Source organism: Pleurodeles waltl, chromosome 5 (assembly GCF_031143425.1).
Source record: "Pleurodeles waltl isolate 20211129_DDA chromosome 5, aPleWal1.hap1.20221129, whole genome shotgun sequence".
Taxonomy (NCBI): domain Eukaryota; kingdom Metazoa; phylum Chordata; class Amphibia; order Caudata; family Salamandridae; genus Pleurodeles; species Pleurodeles waltl.
Window position 1 is genome coordinate 112,143,925 of NC_090444.1, and position 22,341 is coordinate 112,166,265.

The window sequence follows — 22,341 nt, forward strand, 5'->3', positions numbered from 1 at the left end:
ATCTGCAAATCGGACGAAAAAACAATAGTTGGGCAGTTTTTGCCCACGAGGGATGTGTAAGGGACCCCTCTATGAGTACTATGGGGTCAGGATACCTGTTTTTTGATCCCTTATGTGTTTTTTCACTCTTCTTTTCCCACCCCCGAGCCAATGCGATAAACTTTTCTGTCAGGTTGCGGCCAGCCAATCAGGACCTTGCTTTTCCCCTGAATCTGTGGATCTGAATCCGCAATTCCGAATCACAGTGCTAGATATCTATATTTTTAAAACTCTAATATCTCAGAAACTACTGAACAGATGTAAACCAAATCATGAAAAGCACAATCTGCATACTAAGATCTAGCTTCCTGCCATATCTGGTGCAATTCCGTTTAGCGGTTTGGGCTGTAATAGTGTCTAAAGGCCCTATGGAAATATGAATGGGGAAAATGCGTTTTGGAAACCCCACTCCCTTTTCTCTCAGCCCCTGCTTGACGGATCACCCCAAAACTTTCACGACAGCAGCTAAACTGACCAAAGTAAATGTTTTGAAAATTTCATAACGATTCGTCAAGCAGCGGCAAAGTTATGGGTAAAGCCAAAAATGCTTTGTCTTTGTAAAACTAGGCCCTAACTATAATTACCTAGTGGTGAGCGCCACTAGGTGATATGTATGTGAATGTATATATATATATATATATATATATATATATATATATATATATATATATATATATACACTCACAAAAGTTATTTTGCAGAGTTGAATTTAAGGAAACTGATAACATGCAGAAGCATATGTGGGCCAGCTATTTAGCACACCTTATTTAAACTATCTTGGGTGGATGCGGTGAATACATTCTTCCAGGGGCAATCACGGAAATAGTAAGCAATGAGTAACAGCACCATGGTCTTTGGCATAGGCGGATAGTTACTTACTTCCATTTAATTATATATATATATATATATATATATATATATATATATATATATATATATATATAATTCAGATTTGCTTTTTAACCACGGAAACAAATCAAATGTCTGACAATTTGATGTCTGTGTTCCAGCTGAAGCTGGCTGTTCAGATGTCCTACCTTTATAGTACTCTTCATCCTCCACGTATCTGGACAGCCCGAAGTCCCCCAGCTTCACGCACTCATGAGACGCAACCAAAATGTTCCTGACTGCAATGTCCCTGCAGAGAGGAAGAGAGCAAGTACACTACCAAATTCAGCCTGGGCATGTGGGGAAGGTGTCAGGCAGTTAGGTAACAGAGATGACAAAGTGCTCGTGATGTTTCTCAAGATAATTAGTCAATGGAAGCCTGCATTAAATGCATTAGAACATGTCTGTCAATATGTTACTGCAGTCAAGGTGTCACATCACTAGTCACCTATGTTTAATAAACTACTTTACTGAAATAACATCAGAAACCTGAGTAGTGACATCACAATGTCTCTGCAATTGCTAGTGTGCCGCATTAAGAGGGAACAATAAAGCAGATTTATAATTAGATTTACGCAATGACTCACAGCAACATCTTAGAGTACAGAAGGAGGCACTTTATTTTAGATACATATACACACGTTGCACTTTAATGTAATTGGATCAAGTGAACAGATCACTAGGTAAGAATGGATAGGTTGGAGTACCACACTGATGACAACAGCATCTTAAATTATCACTTGAGCACAGCATTTCCAAATTTGTAGACCACAAGCTACTGGGATAAAACAAGGGAAAATTGCCTTCAGTTTTCATGCTAGAGTTGATGGAAGGCTCTTTATAACTTCAGTTGGCATGAATTTACATCCTGAGGAAATGATTTGGTACATACGTGGCATATGTACCCTCATTACAGAGCAATTATAGCTGGCGGTAAATTACAGTTCAACAAAATTAACGCTCCAACAAGATCAATGTCTGGTTGCACTGAATGTGTGCATTACTATTGGATATAGAGAAATAACTACTGGGCAATTACTAGAATGGGAAACGTCATCAAGTCTTAAAAATATTCTGCTGGTGGTTTACATACATCAGGCATCTAAACAAATATTGCTAAGTTTACTCAATATAGTAAATGTCTGAGTGTGAAAAAATGGACAGGTCCAAGGGGACACATTTGATGAACACTTTAATGTTGCTTAGAACAGTCATCAGTTGTTATATGAAATCTTATTTTGGGTGGCGAATTCCATTTTTGTGAGACAGTATTTTGCCTGTGATGGGCTTGCTGGTGGTACTGAAGTTGCTGGTGATACCAGGGTGGATTTTACTGTCTGGTGATATTTTCACATAGTTAATGGATCAATAATTAGTCAAGACCTTCTGTAGTATCTCTACCACCTTTTTCACACCATACCTAATTGTAATAGGTGACAAATGGCAGGAGTTGTTCTCATAATTCTAGGTTACCCAACATGTTGAAATTAATTCACAGACTCAATGTTTTACATTTTATAGTACTGATTGTAACATAAGATGTTTTCTTGCCTTTATGTGGTAAATATGTCACCCATATTTGACAGATAAAGTTAGGTTAGATGCATATGTTTATTTTAAGACACTGCTTAACCACAGTGCTTGCATACCCTCTCTGGGTTTTCAGTAAGTAAAGAACATGTTAGTAATAGGTAAGCCTAGCGGCTTAGTACTTCTAGATTGTATACTCCATTGCATTACAAACTTGTGGGAGTAATATCCAGTCTCATTTAAATATCTAACAATGTGCATAATGTTTAAAATCTATGAGAATGAGGGCACACATGCTTGTGTGCCCTTCAAGTGCCCCCAAAATCCAAAACACCTTATTTGGAACCATACCCACTGAAAGGTTTGTTAGTTACACAATAACCTACATAAGGAACTGAGCAGAGGACAAAAGGGAATTACTGATATAAAAGTGCATGAGAAAGACATCTACTTGAATCTCACATTGAGACACATTTATTGCCTTCTGTGCCACATTCACATTCCATATTCACGGAAACAGATCAGTAAGCTCAAAGGGTGTGGCACAGAGTAAACTGAGCCAAAAGGATGTTCAAAACTCCTTCACCATCAAAAGATCCCACTAAACCTCGACCTGGCAAACCCACCAAAGGTAACACTTAAGGTAGGTAGCTACATCCTCATGTTTGGATGTAATGAATCCCAGTAGAAAACATTCCTTGGATGTGGTCCTAAAAGGAAGCCACACTCTCTGTAACAGTACTACTGATTATAGAACATTGCACCTTAAAGGAATTGTGAGACTGCATCAAAACAACATAGCAAGAAGTAAAGAAAAAAATGGCTGTGTGTTAGTCTGTTCAAGTGGGTCAGTTCACACTAGTGTGCCTTCTAGCTACTGACTGAAGTTTCAGGTTGGCTACTATGGGCCAGATGTACCAAAGGATTTTACCCATTCTGTGTCTATGGGAAAAAGCTTCCGTACGTATGGCCCTATATCTTTAAGCTAGCAGATGCAGGACTTGTGCAGCAAGTTAAAATCTTGATCTCCAGGCTCACAAGTACTGCAATGCAACAGAGAAACCCCAACTGGAAAGACAAACGCAGCATGAACACTAGGAGACAAAAGGCACTGTCAAGCCAAAACAATCTTGGAGCTAAGAAACCAGAGGAGTTACAACATAATCACCTCAATTCTAAGGCAGATTATCTATCACCATCAGGGGGACCATGATAGGATGAGGTGGGACACTAAAGTGCCATGATGGATTGTCCTTGATTCTTTTGGAATTATGATGCTTGGCACATGTTTGTATGAAGACTAGGCAGTGGAATATGAGAAAAATAATTACACTGAGTGCACAAACACAACTTCGGGGTAAAATCAAAGATCTCTCATGCCCCAAAAACCACAAGGAACCAAGCCGCATACACTTCTGCCACTCAGATAAATATGAGATAGTATTTCAGACCAAGAAAATTTTTAAACCAAAGAAGAGGATTCTTGTCCTCAAAGCCAAAGGCAAATCTACACCTCCAGCTGAGCTACAAACTAGGGCAAAGAATGTACACTTACTGAGCTCAGGGGTTTGAGATCCCAGAAGGGAAGACTTCTAAGAAAGTTCAGGTCAAGAGTTAAATTAAATTTCCAATTGTGAACATGTCATGATTTTTGAGAGTTTGCCAATTTCACACAACGTTGTCTGTATTTTCAGTACCCAGCAAACAAGCTTTTAAACTATGGCCCTTATTTAGATATTGGCAGACGGGTTACTCCATCACAGCGGTGATGGCTATCCCGTCCGCCAAAATCTAAATCCCTATAATCCCTATGGGATTTAGATTTCTGAAGACGTCACCATTGTAACGGATAATCCATCCACCAATTTCTAAACCAAGCCCTATATTTTTCCAGCAAAAGTTTGTTTTTGAGTCAAAATCCCTTGCCAATCTTATTTGCTTTAAATAGCACTGATCAGGAGGACAGGAAGACTCAGATGTTCTGATAGCTGAAGACATGTTTTGGTCTTTAAACTAAAAATGTTTTTCTTGTGTCATTAGCACCATGCACAGATCCATAGACTCTCGCCACATCTGAAAATGAGCATTTTGTTTGCATATCTATTGATTAATAAAAGATATATCAAAGCAATATTCCATTCTGTTCTGTTCATGGGTATTTATAGAGCACATGGCTACCCATCCGGGCCTCCCAGCATTGTAATAGCTTACAGAAATCATTCCTGTCTGCCAATTTAGTTAAATAGGGCAGTTTTTAGTAGTTTGAAAAACTGAAGTTCTGACTCTGTTTTCCTTATTTGTAAAGGAAGAGAATTCTAAAGTTTCTGGATATACAATAGAGCATCCTCTACTCTTAGATCTCTATATTTCTGGTTCTGTAAAAAGTTGCTGGCCAGCAGAGTGGAGTGTCCTTATAGGATTATAGACGGTAAGTAGTCTATGGACCAACTTCGGGCCTTTCTTGTACATAATGCAGTGCGCAATATACATAGAGTCTTAAATTGAATTCTCTTGACTATTGAGAGCCTGGGCAGGTTTACTAGAGCCTCGGTTACAAACTGGTAATGGCAGAATGTTCTATACAAATACAAATGACACAACCTTACATCAAAAAATGAAATGTAGGGCAGAAGAAGAAGGGGCATGATTTGTACACGTTTAACTCAAAGACATATTTGTTAAATGTCATATGAGTGTCACTGTAAACAGGCTCTGGCGACAGCATGCTGTTCCCAGACTGACACTATTACAGTTTAGGCCCCTCTGCTAAAACAAAACCACGGATGACATCAGCAGATAATCTTATGTTTATGTTTTTCTTCAAGGGGCTGTGCTGAGAAATTATGCAATCTCCAAAATGAGCTTAACTATTTTTTCAGCCTGTTTTTATGAAAGGGGATGATGAATTTCCTGCAGTGGGTAAAATGTTTCATGGCTCAGTTTCCCAAGTGAAATCACAGATTCTTGCTGTGCAGACACTGGGTACAAAGGAAGAGACCCAGAAGAATATTACTGTGTACATTTTTCTCAGTTATGTGGACATGCACCCATCCTGCTCTCACCAGAAGCATGATACAGATTTTACTGCATGGCTTTAATGAACGCTACTAGATCCTGTTCACAGCAGGTACCTCTGATTCATCCAACAAGAGCACCTGCTCCATATATGAATTAAGTAAAAACTCTGAGCCATGCTCTTCACAAAACCTCGCACTATCCCCTGGCACGTTTTTTGAGGGTAGATAGGTCTCTTCATCCAGTCCTGAATCTCTTACAATCACTAATAAGCATTATAGATTGCTTTTTTGTTTGATGATGTCAACTTGGGTTTTGAGATGTACAATCAATCACCGGAATCCCCTTTAATAAAACTAGCATGAAGGAAAGCACGTGTCTTCACTCTGGCCCGCACTGTCTACCCATTACAAAGACAGCAAGGGTGCACCAGCATGTCACACTTCACAGGCCCCACCCTCAGTCAAGGAATGGTGCAACAATCATGGGAAAATATCCAATGGAGTTATACAGTGACTACTACCATTGGATGTGGTGATGATATATGTTGGTTTGCTAACACCACACCTGCTTTACAACATGTTTGTAAACAACAGTGAGGGCCTCGTTTTGAGTCTGCCAAACTCTTTAGGACGGAAAACCACCACTCCGGTTTTCCGCCCGCTGGCCCTATTACGAGTTTCCAGCAGGAAATATGCCACAACATTGACGCCGGCTCTTAATCACACCGGTGGCAATGTTGCGGTGCGTCGGGTGCGAAAGCACCTATCATGCTTTTCACTGCCCGTAATTCAGGCAGTAAAAAGTGCAACGGGCTGTCCATAGGGGCCCATGCACTGCCCATGCCAAGTGAATGGGCAGTGCAGGGGCCCCCATGGGGGCCCCAGCACCCAATCTCTGCCAGCCCTTGCATGGCTGTGGAACCGCCATGTAAAAGCCTGCAGAGAGGGGGTCATAATCCCCAGGACAGCGCTGCCCTGGTGGATTAAAACTGCTGGCACCGCCAGGCTGTCGACTGGCGGCAACTTTGTGGTGCCGGTGTCCAGACCGTGGTGGCTCCGCCAGGGTCATTATGTGGAGGCCGGACTGCTGCTTTGGTGGCAGTCCGAACTCTACCATCGCCCTGGCGGTCTCATGACCGCCTCGGTCGTAATCAGGGCCTGAGTCTTTCACACCACAGGAAATAATGCACGTCACAGTCACACCTGATATAAAAGGCAACAGCATGACATCAGACTGCAAGGCTACTTTGGTCTTTTAAGTGTTGACAGCACAAACATGATTGGCAGTGTTCCCTAATGCAGTAGTACATTCGAGAAGGTTGGGTATTTGTTGGTGGTATGCTTCTGGGCTATTTTCTTCACTTTGGGCCTTTTGTGGACTTTTTCTTACACTTTTACACTAGTGCTAATACCAAATATACCCGCAGTATTTCCACGTGGAGCTGTCTAAAATGTGAGAAAATTCCCTTGGAGCATTCACTGGGTTGCTGCAGATATGTGTCACTATTCCAATCTATCTGAATGTATGGAACAACCCATTAAAAACCGCACTATGCACGTCTTACACTTTTTGATTTTTAACTTTATCCATGTATTTCACAAGGTGTTTCAGTTGAAAGCTCTCCGAAGCTGCCTTCATTGAGTGCCCTACAATTACATCTTAAATACATAAAGCAGCAGGCCATATGCCATGTCTGCCCTCTACAAGGGGTACATGCATGCAGACGTGTTACAGTGCTTCCCCCACACCGCTGTTACCTGTGAACACAGCTCATTCCCTCCAGGTAGGCCAGCGCTTTACAGATCTGTAATGAGAACTGGATGAGGGTCAGAACTGTGAGTGTCGACTTGTTCTTCTCCAAGTAGTGTCCAAGCTGCGAAAACAGAAGAAGGACTGTTAGCTTAAGAGTGAGTGGAGAAGTTGGTAAAAGAAAAGGAACGAGAATTAGTAAAACAGGATTTAGAAAATTACAGGAGTTAAATGAACAGGTGGAATAGTTACAGGTGTATCCTCTCTAATGGTAATTACAGGTCACTGTGCAATGTTCGTTGCCCATGGCCTACCACGATCAAGGAATTGGACTCATCATATTATCAATGTTGCCTGCCTGGGTTCTTAAACCAGAGACTTAGTTTAACCCTTAAAATTCAGGTATGAAACTGACTTAAACTTAACCTAAGGTACACTCAGAAACATCAGCTTAGCCCAACTGGAAGATCCCAGTGAACCCGGTTACCCTGATCGCAAATTGATGGGGAAAACCCAGAGCAGCCATCAGCTCCCCTTCATTAGAGAGTTCAAAGTGAAACAATACTATCTTGCAGTGAAGAACCGAGGAACACAACTACACCAGTGGAGCTACCAGGTGTTACCCCAGGAAAATGACAAAATGTTACTGAAATCCCAGCCTCTTGATGGGGGACGTAGAAAAATCCATCAGCACGATCTGCTGCCACTTACGGCTGATACCGCCCTACAGCGTTGTAAGAGACATGCCACATATCCAGACTCTCGCAAAATGTTCAGCAAAAGTCTTTCACATCCAACACAGTGGCCCGTGGTGCTGGTAGGTGTCATCTCTCTGCCTAGTTTCCCCGCACTTTATGATATAAAGGATCCAGATAAGTATATAGAATCCTATCCTGGATCTGGGAATCTGACTACCGGTGTCGGGTGGTCTTTTCAAAAAAGGTTATGTTGCTGAAATGATTATATTATTTTGCTAATCCGCCCCTCTGGGTACCTATGACTGTATTTCGTACATTAGACGGTATGTTGAGGCACTTGATTTGGAACACAGGTGACAGAGTTGCTTTATCCGAACTGAAACTCCAGATAGATGGTGGTGGCCTTGGTGCCCCGGATTTTGAACACTACTATTTAGTCAATGGCCATCATGCTGGTTATCCACTCAATTTCTGCACGAGGGAGGGTCTATCACCGCAACACAGTGTTTCAGACTCCTTTTACAAACTATTCCTCCCACACGCTGTTACCTCAAACATATAATAAATTACTATACATAGCCCAAAATAGTTACTTCAGGGCTTGGTGTTTCTTGCCCATGACTACACACTGTGCTGCTGAGATTCCCTTGAGATGTTTTTGATGTTTTCGAGACAGTGTTACGGCCAGCTCCGCAGAAGCTTGGGAGGACTCCGGACAGCATTGTGGAAGTGATCTATTCCAAGAAGGATCCCTTCTCCTCTTCACCTCGAACAATGTGGCCTCTCTGTGAACCATTTCCTAATGCAAAGACATCTCCCAGTAGCCCTTAAAGATCCCTTTTCCACACAGAATCACCCACCTACACCTTACTGCAAGCCCCTTACACAATAGTAGCTGATCTGTGTTCGGTCTATCCCCGATCAGACTAACCCTACGCTAATGGAATTCCGTGAGAAAGGGGACTGAGACATACATCACTCATTTAAACAAAAAGAATGGGATCATCTGCTGTTTCACCCTCACAAGATCTTGTGCAGTGCCAGATTTCAATTTATTCAATTTAATACCTTACACTGCACTTATTTAGCTCCAGTGCTTCTAAGCAAGATGCATACCATTGCAAGTTCTAACTGCCCCGCTGTCATGCTCCTGACAAAATCAGTCTCACTGGTTCTCACTTGTTTCACTCATTCTGACTCACACAAACGTGGCTCATTCAGTCTTGCGCACAGTAACTCTCAGGTACACTCACTGTCATGCTCCCTCACTCGCTGTGATTCATTTTGGCTTATAGTCACTCTTCTTATCACTAATTCTCCCTCCCTGACTCCCTTCACTGATTCTTTCACTTTCACTCACACACACACTCTCACATGCACACACACTCCCTCACAAACACACTCTTACCCACAAACACACACTCTTACCCGCAAAGACACACTCTTACCCACAAACACACTCTTACCCACAAAGACACATTCTTACCCACAAAGACACATTCTTACCCACAAAGACACACTCTTACCCACAAACAACACACACTCTTACCAGCAAAGACACACTCTTACCCGCAAAGACACTCTTGCCCACAAACACACACTCTTACCCACAAACACACACTCTTACCCACAAAGACACACTCTTACCCACAAAGACACACTCTTGCCCACAAACACACACTCTTACCCACAAAAACACACTCTTACCCACAAAGACACACTCTTACCCATAGGCGCAGCATGCATTTAAAAACTTCAACTTTTTTTTGTTTTACTTATGTTGCTGCAGGTGCTGTTTGGACTCTTGCTCCTTTCAGCTTCCAGGGTGGGGCATGAAACTGAAACCACAAACCTGCACAGTTGCCAGGACAAGTTTTCAGTGTCTGCCTTATCACACGCCCTTCACCATCTCTGAGACTGACTGGTATGTAGCCACAAGCACTGCAGAGCTAAAGCCTGCAGAGCCCATGTATACCTTGAGGTGCGACGCTTAGCACGTCAGAAATTGGGGAGGCGCAGAGGCGGTGCCAGGGGCCCCCGGGCCAGGGATGGGACTTCTCCAGCCCTGGGAATCTTTCTGTGAAGGCTTGTCAGGAGTCTTCATGCATCTGCGCCAGCCATCAGAGACTGCAGCCCCACCTGGAGGAGATCGGCATTTGTTTATACCAAGAGTGAATATTACATCTTTACTCACTCTGGTACAGGGAAAACAAAGGTGCCAGAAAACAAGGGGGTCGTAGGCCCTGAGCCAATTAAGAGGAACTTCCATTGCATGCAAAGAAACCAGGATTAATGGAAGGCTTGGAAAGAATCAGTGGAACAAAGTGATGCACGTGCTATCTAATGTTTTTTTATGAATGAAAACAGGATATCACTTTGCAAATTGATATTTATGGCTGTTTTAGGTAATGGAGAACAGCTGATATTGAGTGCAAACATTTAGTGATGGTCACCCCTCTTGGTCTTGTCTCAATTGAAAGCGACATGAGTTAAATAGTGAATGATGGAAGGTGGATCCCACATCTTGTCGTCACCTCTAGCTGCAGCGTTGTTTCTTCACAAGTGGAGGGTAGAAATAAACCTCTGCTTCCAGACTTGCTTCAGCTGCCAAGAGCAGAGCCCTAGGTTTTGCTCTGTTTATTTCCCAGTCACACTGCAGCAGTAGTGTAAGGGGGTATAGAAGAGAAAGCGTAGAGCAACATACATTCCAGCAACAGCCTCTGGGGTCATGATTGCCCTTGCTGCCATTGGGGAACTTCATTAGGTGTCCAAGGAATGTGAAAAAAACAGGGAACTTGTAACTGCTCAACATGGAAGCTGCAAGGGAGCACCACCAAAGCGCCATCTGGGAAACTGGGCCCACAAACTGGGGGCACACAACTCAGGTCCTCTCAGTATGCTCAACAGAATAAAGCCCTTATGTACGTAAAGAGGACTGATAAGGATCAATCACCTAACTGGCCTCAGAAAGAGGAGAGGAAACCCACATCCATTATGAACATGTCCTACCTCTCCATCAGTGCTAGTGAACCAACCTGCCAACTAACAAGCGGTTTCTGGGTTGTTAACAGCCAAACCTAAAATACTGTTTCCGCCCTCTTTAGCAGCCATTTGTTACCTGTTGAAGGATTGTCATCCTTCCGAGATCCGGCTAGAAATGACCTTCTCCCATCCTGTCTCACACTGCCGCTTTAGCACCTTGAGTACATACCATCTACTGCCTTACCTCCCCTGTCACCTGGCTCTGAAGTCTCTAGATTATCCTCAACTTGGGTAGACCACAACCACATGTTAACTTCAACGCAGGTTTATTTAGGAGTGCTACTGTTGCTAATCCAAGAGTGATGCCAGACCTCTAGAACTGATTACAGTGAGTTATTCAAAGCAGAAGGCCAAGTTTCACTCCATTGTATCTAGTTTACATATCAAACACTTTTGATGTATTTCTAGTTCTGACAATGGAGGTGTAAACAAGTCATTGCATTTCTATATTGCTGAGCTCCTAGAAGCTGCTAGATGGTTGGGTACTTCTTATGTTGTATACAGCATGAAGGCATGGGATACAGTCATGTTCCACTACTTACCAAATTTCCAGCCTAATATATCTTGTTACCTAGGTTCAGAAGGCTCCTCAAGCATAATCAGGAACCCTTTAATCAGCAAACTCTTGAATTCAAGTTGCCTACATTTTCCTGAGACCATCAACCAGTGCTTCATTTTATATAAAGCGTGGTTGCAGGTCCCCAACATTAGGGGGCGGCAGTCCGAACCTTCCTTACTTTGTGATCAGCAGCGGCGGTACCAATACCAGCTGGCACCCACTACCATAGCTGATAGTTTCCGGCCCATCATCTCAGCAATCAAACTGTCCGACAGTATGAAAAAACAGGCCTCCTTTGATTTTGACTATGGTTTGTAAAACAGAAGGGTCACCAATACACCAACTATCGAATGATCACTTTACTGGCAGTTCTTCTGTTTCCAGGAGCTTAGTGCAAATAAGAGAGGGACTGTCGATACACTGTCTCTTGCTGCAGGACCAGCACCGTCAAGAAGGTGCTTCGGTACCCTGAGATAAGCTTTGGTTTGTGCCCATCCTCCTCTACTGCCTGCAGCGAGCCAGTGAGTTTACACCTGCACAGGCCAAAAAGCAAAACAAATTACTGCATATAGGACTAGCAGCAGCTAAGCACCTTCTGGTATTGAATTAGGTAGGTTTCCTCACTATTTCATGGTTCCTCATCATTTAATTAACCATTACTCCTCAGCAGCAAGCGTTGTACTTCTAGTATTGGATGAAGTTAGCGCCCTCGCCATTTCATTAATCATTATAAGAGAAGGTGGTACTTTCTAATACTGGATTGGGTTAGTTTTGTTACAGTTTCATAAACTAATACCCACCAGAAGAGAAGGTTATTCTTCTACTATTTAAAAAGGTTAGTTTCCTCATCATTCCATAAACTAATTTTTTTCCACTACTGAACCTTGACACAAGACCTGCTCTCCACACTGCCAGGGTATAGTCTTGCCCCTGAACTCACCTCCCCGAAGGGATAGAGCTCCATCACAATCCAGATGGGGTCCTCCTCGATGATACCAATTAGCTTCACAATGTGAGGGTGGTCCAGCTTCTTCATCAAAACTAAAACAAATGGCAGAAGATGTGGGTTAAACCAAGGTCACAGTACAGAGTCCAACATTCTCATCCGGAACATGCACAGAGAGTAGAGCTTTGGCTTCAAAGAATTGTTCACTAAACGTACAAATAGTCTCCAGACATTCAGCCTAAATATCAACAGCAAAATATCTTGTGCCTATGATGTGCCTTCATCAAATTGCAAATTTAAAGCTATTAATGACATGCATCCCATTCCCAAAACCTCTCTCGAGCTTTCTCAAGCCATTATAAAGTGTCTGTGACAGAAGGATGTTATCTTTTTGTTATATACAACATAAGACATTGTAGGGCTGAGATGTCCTTATACCTTCAAAGTGACTCCAAATTTGTTTTGATACCTGTGGCTTTCAACATAAATGCTGGCTGGTAAGCCAAAGGATCCTGCTGTTTATAATTATGTATTGCTCATCATTCTAGGAATATAGATTGTTGGGCTAGACCGAGTGCCAAAGGCGTCATTTCCATTTACTATAAAGTCATTTAGCCTTGTGTGTCTTTATTTCACAGTACATTCTGATGCAGGGCCACTGTTTCTAAAATTGTATCTATTTTATATTGAACATTAGTATATTTGTACACAGGAGGTGAGCGACAGAGTTTTCTGTACCACATGATGTTCCTGTGATTATGGTTGCTGCCCCACACCTTACCTACTGGTTCTTCTACAAAACCTTTTTAATCTTTTTATTTTAACATTAGCACACTTGTACATTATAAGGGGAGCGAGAGTGATGCTTTAACTCTTGATGACGCACAATGCACTTCTGCCTAGAGGCCAGTGCTCGCAGACCCCCAGTGTATATTATGGTTATCACAGTTGGCTTACAGGAGGTTGGACGTATCCTGAACAAGAGCCATCATGTCGCGTGGTCCATGCAGGATCTGGAGAAGGAGGTGGTAACCCAATCGCAAATGGAAATGGATCCCTGAGAGACCTCTTCCCCTTTGAGAATGTAAAAAAAAATGAAAAGCAGGCAGTGGTCCCATGAACCACTGTTTACTCTTAAAAAATAAAACCTTTAAGTTTCAATTTTGAAAGTAAACAGTGATTCATGGGACCACTTCCTGCTTTTAATTTTTTTTACATTCTCAAAAGAGAAGGGGTATTGAGACTGTGAAAAAAAAGCAGGCAGTGGTCCCATGAACCACTGTTTACTCTTAAAAATGAAACTTTTAAAATACTTCCTTTAAAGAAAACAGGCTGCATTTAAAAAAAAAAAAAAAAAAACACAGTTTGCTTTATTAAACCAAAAGCATGCTGGTCGGCTGACTTGTGATTCTTAGTGTGTCACAAATTTCAACCTACCTCATTAATATTTATGAGGTAGGTCAATTTGCGACCCGACTAGGAATCGCTATTTTAAAAATAATTCTTTACTACATTAGGGGTTGCGATTTCCAAATTGGGTTTCGGTAAGAAATGCAATTCGGAAATTGCATTTCTAATGTGAGTACATCTGGTCCACGGCTTTTACTAGTGGATATCTCCCAGATTGTGGCAGTCTTCCATTTTATTACTGTCGTTGTACTTAAAGCTTGAGCGGCGTTACTGTACAATTACATTATATGAAACACGGCGTCATAATTGCATATAATGATTTTGCTTTCTATGATATGAGCTCTTCCTTTATGGTGGAGAGTGATGTATTGTGCCTGTTTTGTATGTGATTATTTCACAAATATGCTGTCTTGATTTATCAGCCTGCCTAACATTATAGGTCTGCGGGTACTAAGCCCATGTGGCTTATGTTTTCTTTCATGTTTTTTATTGTGTAAATTCGCTAAGGGCACTTTTTATCATTATGACAACAATAGTACACTTGGTCAAGGTAAATTGCTGGTTGTGCATTTTAACGCGTTTTAATGTATTCTATGATCTTCGTCTTGTACCACTAAATAAATAAATAAAATGTTACCATGGATATTGGAGCTCAGAATATGCAAAAAACAATGTATGTAGGTAACTGTTCTTTATGTACAATAACATTCTGCCTGAGACATTTTAATTAGTCATTTTCTTTAATATAACACTTTTTGCTTCCAACAATGCAGCGTGCCTATATATCATGTTTTATTTTTTAACACACCATTTGCTTTGCCTTTCCGCTCTTGCTAATAACATAACTTTCTAATTAATTCCAAATGCAAATATAACTTATGTTTAGTTTTTTCTCTAGCTGTCATAAATTCCAATGTTCCGACTTCTATTGTTTTTTTCAAAACTGTGTATATACATACATGCATTGTCCTACATTGCCATCTAGTGTTCATTAAGAAGAACCACAGGAATAGTTATTTCAGTTTTAAATATGTGCTTAAAAGTACTACACATGTTGAAGAAAAGTACCACAAGTTAAGGGACCTTTCTATTGGTTTTTAAGACTTCCTACAGTCATAAAAGTATGAAAGAAATAACAAAACTGTTGCTAAAGTGAATGTGTTTCTATGTATTAATCTTAACTAAACAACACTTTATATTTCCTAAATTAGGACTAATCAACGGTATGATTATCGTCTGGCAGCTTACTGTCTAAAAATATATTTATTCTTGTTTCACATTTGCCAAGTCACTTCTCACTCGTGACCAATCTGTGGGTTGTGCTGTTTCTGCAAGAGATAGATTTTCATGTGTTTTAAAATGTAATTCTGTGTGGTCCTCAACCCTTCAAACGTCGATTTATCTTCGTCATCATTTTTCAATGGTACAGTTTGCTCTCTAAACAGTGTATTTCATTTGCAAACTGTTCTATTGACATACTGGATCTTACTGTGTATTCTAAGATACAGTCAACATACACACTGTTAGAATTCAAGTATCCAGTGTGTAGTTAGTGATAAACACAAGCAATCCCACCCTTGATAATGCTTGGCTGCCCCTGTGACTACAAGGGCTAGGGGGAAAACATGTCACTTTATCAACAAGGATCAAAGTCAGTTAAACACAATTATAGAAGCAATTCTACGTAACAAACATTTGACTATTCTACCCTCATAAGCACCCTCGAGTTGTGAATGGGATTCACCAGCAATGTTCTTCACTGGTTCTTCTTTATCTTTCTAACCAATACCAGTTGTTCACATGAGCAACTCCAGATCACAAAAGATCCCTCTCACGTGTGAAGTCTGGGGGATTCATACTGTCACCTTCAACCTTTACATGGAGCCGCTTGGTGCTCTATTCACAAATAACAGTTTCAAGATTCATCAGTATGCTGGTGATACAACATCTACTGGAAAGTCTCCTCTGCTTGAGACATCCAATGTCTCAAACACTGCTCGCACACCATCAAAACCTTGATGTCCAGCACCAACCTGACTCAACCCAACCAAGACAGAATTACTGCTATTAGCCAAGAACAACAAACAAGATACAGCACACCCCTGGCTGTATGACATGAACCTCGACTACTTCGGACCCCAACTGTCACTGAATGCCAAATGACTTGAATTCACCCTGGACACCAACTTCTACATCAAGGAACACATTACCAAAAACTAAAGGCAGCCTGGTACCAGCTCTGTTTTCTGAAGGTAGACAAACAGTGCTTAGTTTGTAAATAAAAACGTGCCGGTGCCCAAAGCCCTCCTCTTAAACATACGGCTGCTGCAATTAAATGTGCAACACCGAATACTGAGGCAGCGTAATCCTGAAGCCATCTCAGGCCTCTTTAATCCATTTACAGCCACTCCTGTCCCCTTCAGCTCACTCTTGCAGCTTTCTGCTTTCTCCCATTGTGACGCTTTTTTGTTTTTCTCTTCCTCAGTCTTTCCCATATGTGTCTTTTGCTCACAGTAAATGCGTGAGGCAGAAGAATAAGTGCCGGCCCTCAAAAATTAGTGCCAGTGCTCTGCACCGGAGACCACAAGCACAAATTAAGCACGGTAGTCAACTAGTTTCTTCCAGACATAGACTTCAGAACTGCTTTTGAAGCATATATACTCTCTCATTTAGATGGTTTGTAATGCTTTACCCCATGGCATCTCACATTCCACACCTACACCCATCTTACACGCCCCACCTTGTCTCATCTGGAGCCTGGAGAAATATGATCACACCACCTCCACCCTGATTATACTCCACTGCCAGCCCACACCATTTTCAAAAGCAGCTGCGTCATTTACAAAGCCATCATAACCAGCACCCCTGCTTATCCTGTAGACAAGTTCACCATCTCTGGTGGCTCCCAGCTCACCCGCTGGTAGGACTCAATCAGACTGCAGACTAAGAAGTCTATAAAAGAAAAAATAAGACAACAGGCCATTTCCACCTATGCACCCAGGACCTGGAATGTCCATCAAGACTGCCCCAGTGCTGGTTCAACACAAAAAATTGAAGCGTCTCCTCCTGAAAGAACACTAAATCGCAATACATTAACTTTCCAAAACTCAACCTCCTCTCTAATTATTGCCGACTTTCAGTTTACCTTTGTACAGTGCTCTATAGCCTTTTGGTAAGGGTCGCGCCATAGAAATACCATAAACATAAGACACACAAACATCATTCAAGCTTTATGTCCCTCAGCAAGGTGGTGTCTGCTTTTTTTTTTTATAACAAAAACGTAAAAGGTCATGGCCAACATTGAAAGAGTTTTCCTCCTTTACTACTAGCATTATAATAACAATGGCTAGTTCAGAAAGTGTAGATGTAGGTCAGCTACAGAAACTCAAGTGGAATGTCCCTAGGTATTTCTCTAGCAGTTTACTGAGTGTGGCATATCTATTACCCCCATATTGTCAAGGTAAATATACAGACATATTTTGTCACTTGGTATTGGAACACAACCCATTTTTGGGCTTGTAGAGTGCTACATCAAAGTAAGAGAATGTAATTGTCATGCAAAACACACATAGTAAAATGTGATTTGTGCAGTACAGGTGAGTGGGAAAGCAGGAATATTATTAACATTATGTGGGTGCCTTCGACCCAAGGAACGACAAATACATCATAAAATTGCCCAACTGGCATTGATTCTGGCCAAGAGACGAGTGACCATATGCTGGATGAGTGCTCGTATTCCCGGGGTGGCCTTGTGGCAGGGGTTCTCATAAAATGGGGAGTAGCGGAAGAAGTACATATGCGTACTACCTGCAGGGACAGGTGGGGCTTTGGCGGCAATCGCGCTATGGGGGTCCCTACTGCACAACTTTACAGAGGAGGATGAGCATGACTCTCTGGACGGCTCTAGTGAAGGGGAGTGATGTGTGGACACTGTTGTAGCTTTTTGAAGCCGTGATGTTTGATGACTAATAGTGTTACCGGATGTTCCCCATGCGTGTGGTCGATGGGTCACCTGGGCATCAATGTGCTGTGAAAAGCAGGGGGCCCAGCTCCGGTGGAAATGTGATCTTGGTTGTATGTATTGCCCTTGCTCATGCTCAAGCCTATGAGATTGCGCCTTCATTGAATTGCCGAAATGCACTGCTTGATATGTTTCATGTTACCGTATTGTTAAGTCATGACTGACAACAGACGTGATGAAAATACCAATAAAGAAAGATTTTAAAAAAACTAACATTATGTGAGTGAACTCAGAGAAGGTGCTTTGTTTTGCACCCAAACATATTTGTGGCATATTAACAGCAACACCACAGAACACATATTTATGAAATGTTGACACATTTCATGGACCTAAATGTGTAAACAGAGAGAGATGAGTTTGCTTACTATGCTGGTTACTATGCTGGTTTACATGAAGCACTGTCCAGTGCAATGGCAACATCAGGTGAATTAAAAATAGTCTAATGTAGCCACCATATTTTCCCAAGCAGAACATCTGGCTGATTTGAATGGACCATCTACTTTGAATGGTTCATAGGGGGATTATTGGACCTGGCCCTTTTTTGCAGGGTCACCCCAAGGTTTTCTTGCGTTCTGTTGCTAAACCGTTTTTGTTGGCATTAGACTTTCTATGTGTCTTCTTAAAACATGGTACAGTTGGCTTACAACCGATTGGAACATTTACCTTACTTGTTGTAATTGGCACTGTATGTACCCAGGTATTGTAAATTAAATGCTACTAGTAGGCAGCTACACTCATTGTGCTAGTCAATAAAGCAGTGCCTTCAAACATGTCTCAGGCCTGCTACTGCAGCCTGTAGTGCAGTTTTAATTTGCAATTTCGACCTGGAAAAATAATCTTTTGCTAGGCCTAAACTTTCCTTTTATGATAGTTTATTCACCCCTATGGTAGGCCCTACAGGCTAATAGGGCAGGATGCACTGTATTTTAAAAGATGAACATGCGAGTTACATGTCGTAACAGTAAAAAACTCCTAAGGTCATTTGTCACTGTAGTGAGGCCTATATCTCCCAATTGCTAACATTGAGTTATCTTATTATGTTTAACAAGTGTTAACTTTAGATTGGGGACAGATCAAGGTATGCTGTCTATACTCAACTGAATTGTAGTTTACAATCCTCTTTATTGGTGCCACTTTTAGAAAGTTGTGATTTTCTAGTCCTATGCAACTGGCACTCCTGCCAGTAACCTGCGCCACATGACTCTGTTGGGGTTTGCTGATTGCTTCCAGATAATGATGCAAAGGAGGCTTAGGTGAGGCAGGATGGGCCATCCTGACAAGATGGCTGGGGTGGGACTGTACCCAGCCACACACATTTCAGTGGGCTTTGCATCCTGCACACACAAAGGAACGTGACACCAGACAATGCCCTGCCTTTTGTGAACCCGAGACAGTTTACAGCATTGATAGGAGAAGGGGAAGAAGTTTCCAAACCAGATGTGGGGTTAGGACTGGGAGCCCCTCCACAGAAAGACTGGCATCAGGGATAAATAATGGACATCCAGAGCCACTGATCACAACACTCCTAGACTTGTGGAAGACTTACAAGACGGACTGTTCTGTCGACAGAGGACTACCCTGCTGCTTGAGGGACTGTCTTGCTGTCTGAAGAAGGACTGGACCTGCCCGCCTTCATCCCAAGCTAATCAGAGTGACTCCAAGGGTTAGTTGGCTGACCTGTGTTGGCTACAGGGACACAACATGCTTTAGAGATCTCCCTGCAACTGCCCAGCTGAACTGCACAACTGACCCGGCCAGGACCTGCAACTGGACCTGTCCGAGCACTGATGGCCTCTCCTGGAGTGGGTTTCTGATCCCCCAGAGGGGCGACCCCAGTTCCTTGACCCTTGGCTGCCCTCAGTTGAGCTCCTTCTAAGAAGAGAGGTTAAATCCTGAAGGTTTGTGCGCATTCGCGCCAAGACTCTGCAACCCGTAATGACCACCAGCTAGAAGCTTCAGTGAACCTGATACTTTGTGCTACAGCAACTGCCATCGATGACTGGAACATTTCTTCTGTCCGACATGACTGAATTATGCGTTTTTAAGCTACATATCATATAAGCTGCACAGGCAGCCTCACCCCCTCTCCTGCTATCAGGATGGCACAATATTTAACACGAACAAAGAGGACAAAAAACCCTGCAGGCCCAGACAAAAAAGACTGCAATAGGAAGCCCAAGTATTACCTTTAAGTCATCTATGCTTGGCCCCTACATAAATCATGGACAGACTCCAAATGTGGGTAACATGGTAGAATAAGAAGGCCATATAGGGTTTGGTGGAAGAGGAGAATCACATAAATCAGCAGTTCTGCCACCCTACCAAACCTACAGCTCCACAAGCCTCATTTAGAGCACCAAGCTTCTGAAGGCAGAACGTCATCTGGCTCCATCACTAGAAAAAAAAAACAATACTGTACTGATACCAGCCACTGAGCATCCAAAGCACAGCCCAGTTAAGTGCCAGGCTAATGACATTCTCTGTTCCTGTATGACAGGTATGGTGGTCGTAAGCAGGATAATAAAATAGTGGCCCACTAACAGAGGGAGAACAGAGTGGCACTTCTAATTTCTGTACATCCGCCACACTGACAGATGCACTCAGGGCATAGAGATGCTCACCAGGGAGGTGGGGATTTTGCATGGTTAAGACCAGACAGCTGGGTTCCAACTCTCCCTCTCCCATTTCTCCAAGAAGACTAATTTAGATCAATCATACACATCTTAGTACTCTCTCATCTGACCAGAGGCACCACCATGCAGCACATCACTCTAGAACCTGTGAAAGGTACCCTCAGTGCAGCAGCACAGCTCATCAAGTGCTCAAATAAATTCAATTGCATCACTCCCCCCTTTAAAAGACCTAAGGAAGGGCCCCCTTAATCGCAGATCATGTTCACAGCCAGCTGCATTCCTAATTAGGCTCTCAGCAATAACACCCTAGCTTACCCAGCAAATAAACTAGCTATGTCTGGGGGCCACATATGACAAGGAACCTCAATATTTCCAGACTAGAAGGAAAACTTTGCAAGAAGGAGAAAACAGAAAGCAAATATTCTCTGTTCATGCACTCAGGATATAGAAAAGCATTCTTTTCAACATCAGATCAGCATCAATTATTCTACAGTTCAGTAAAACAGCTGGGGACTCACCTCTTCAAGGAACACTACTGCTGACCCAACAGTCTATCCTTGACCTTCCCGCAATGATTGTATCTTCTGGGGCCCTTGCCACCTATTCATTGCTCCACTGCTCTCAAGCTAGGTTTGCATTCTACAAATACCAGTAAACATATGATAACAAATCCTGTTCAAGTTAGATACCAGGAAACAATTCTAATCGTCAAAGCAGTATCCACTGTAAAAAAAAACTTCTGTGCAAATCGGTTAGATTTGTTTTTTTACTGCATTAACCTCCTGGCCCGCTGTCACCACTGTTGCAATCACTGCCACGATGAAGATCATTCACTCAGGAGCACCATCTGACCTTTGCCCCACCACACCTTCACCAAAGGACTCCACACCAATCAGTGAAGCACTAACACCCATCTTCAACGCCTACATTGACTCCTGGAAACATGCCACCATCTCACCTCCGCTCAAGAAATCACCCGCTGACCCCTCCCTACATTTCCCAACTACAAACCCATCTCCCTCCTGCCATACCTGACAAAGATCTTAGAGAAACTAATCAACCAATGCTTCACTGACAACCCTCAGCAAACACTACCTCCTCGACACCATGAAATCTGGATTTAGGCCTGACCACAGTACAGAAACACCACTCATCGCAGCAACAGATGACATCCGCTTGATCCTTGACAAAGGAGACACAGGAGCTCTCATTCTCTTACACTTCTTTGCAGCATTTGACTCCATCCCACACCTCACCCTTTTTCAGGTGCCTGCATAAGACTGGTACCCTAGGAAACACTCTCCCCCAGATCTTCTCCTTCTTAATGGATACAAAAACAAGATACCAGCCTGGCACCCTACTTCTCTGGAGCCCACAAACTTATTTGCAAAGTGCTTCAAGGTACATTACTCAGCCTCACCCTCTTCAACTCATACATGATCCCTCGGCTAGTGTCATCCGCATTCACAACATCAATATCCTCTCCTTTGCCAACGACACACAACTCATACTCTCCCTCTTCGGACAAGACGCCCATTACAAGAATCAAAGTCACCACTTATATGACCGAAGTTGCTAACTGGATGAAAGTTAACTGTCTCAGGTTCAAGACCAACAAGACACAAGTAGCGATCTTCGGCAAAAATACTTCACCATATACTCTAACTGGTGGCCAACTGAACTCATGCCCACACCATACCCAGCACCCATGTCAGAACCTCAGACTAATCAACAACAGCAAACTGAGCACAACCACGCAAAGTCAATGCCTTTGCTGCATCCTGCTTCCAGACCCTGATTATGCTAAG

At 42.5% G+C, this 22,341-nt stretch overlaps 1 protein-coding gene across 11 annotated transcripts in view; it reads right to left on the reverse strand.

Moving 5' to 3' along the window:
• PTK2B (protein tyrosine kinase 2 beta) overlaps positions 1 to 22,341 on the reverse strand; it is a 382,496-nt gene that overhangs the window by 49,128 nt on the left and 311,027 nt on the right. For all 11 annotated transcript variants that reach the window (XM_069233734.1, XM_069233744.1, XM_069233739.1 and 8 more), the window contains 3 exons: positions 12,464 to 12,564; positions 7,233 to 7,348; positions 1,077 to 1,177 (listed from right to left, as the gene is read on the reverse strand). In XM_069233734.1, the coding sequence (XP_069089835.1) occupies positions 1,077 to 1,177; positions 7,233 to 7,348; positions 12,464 to 12,564 (318 nt within the window). The remainder of the gene's footprint in view (positions 1 to 1,076; positions 1,178 to 7,232; positions 7,349 to 12,463; positions 12,565 to 22,341) is intronic.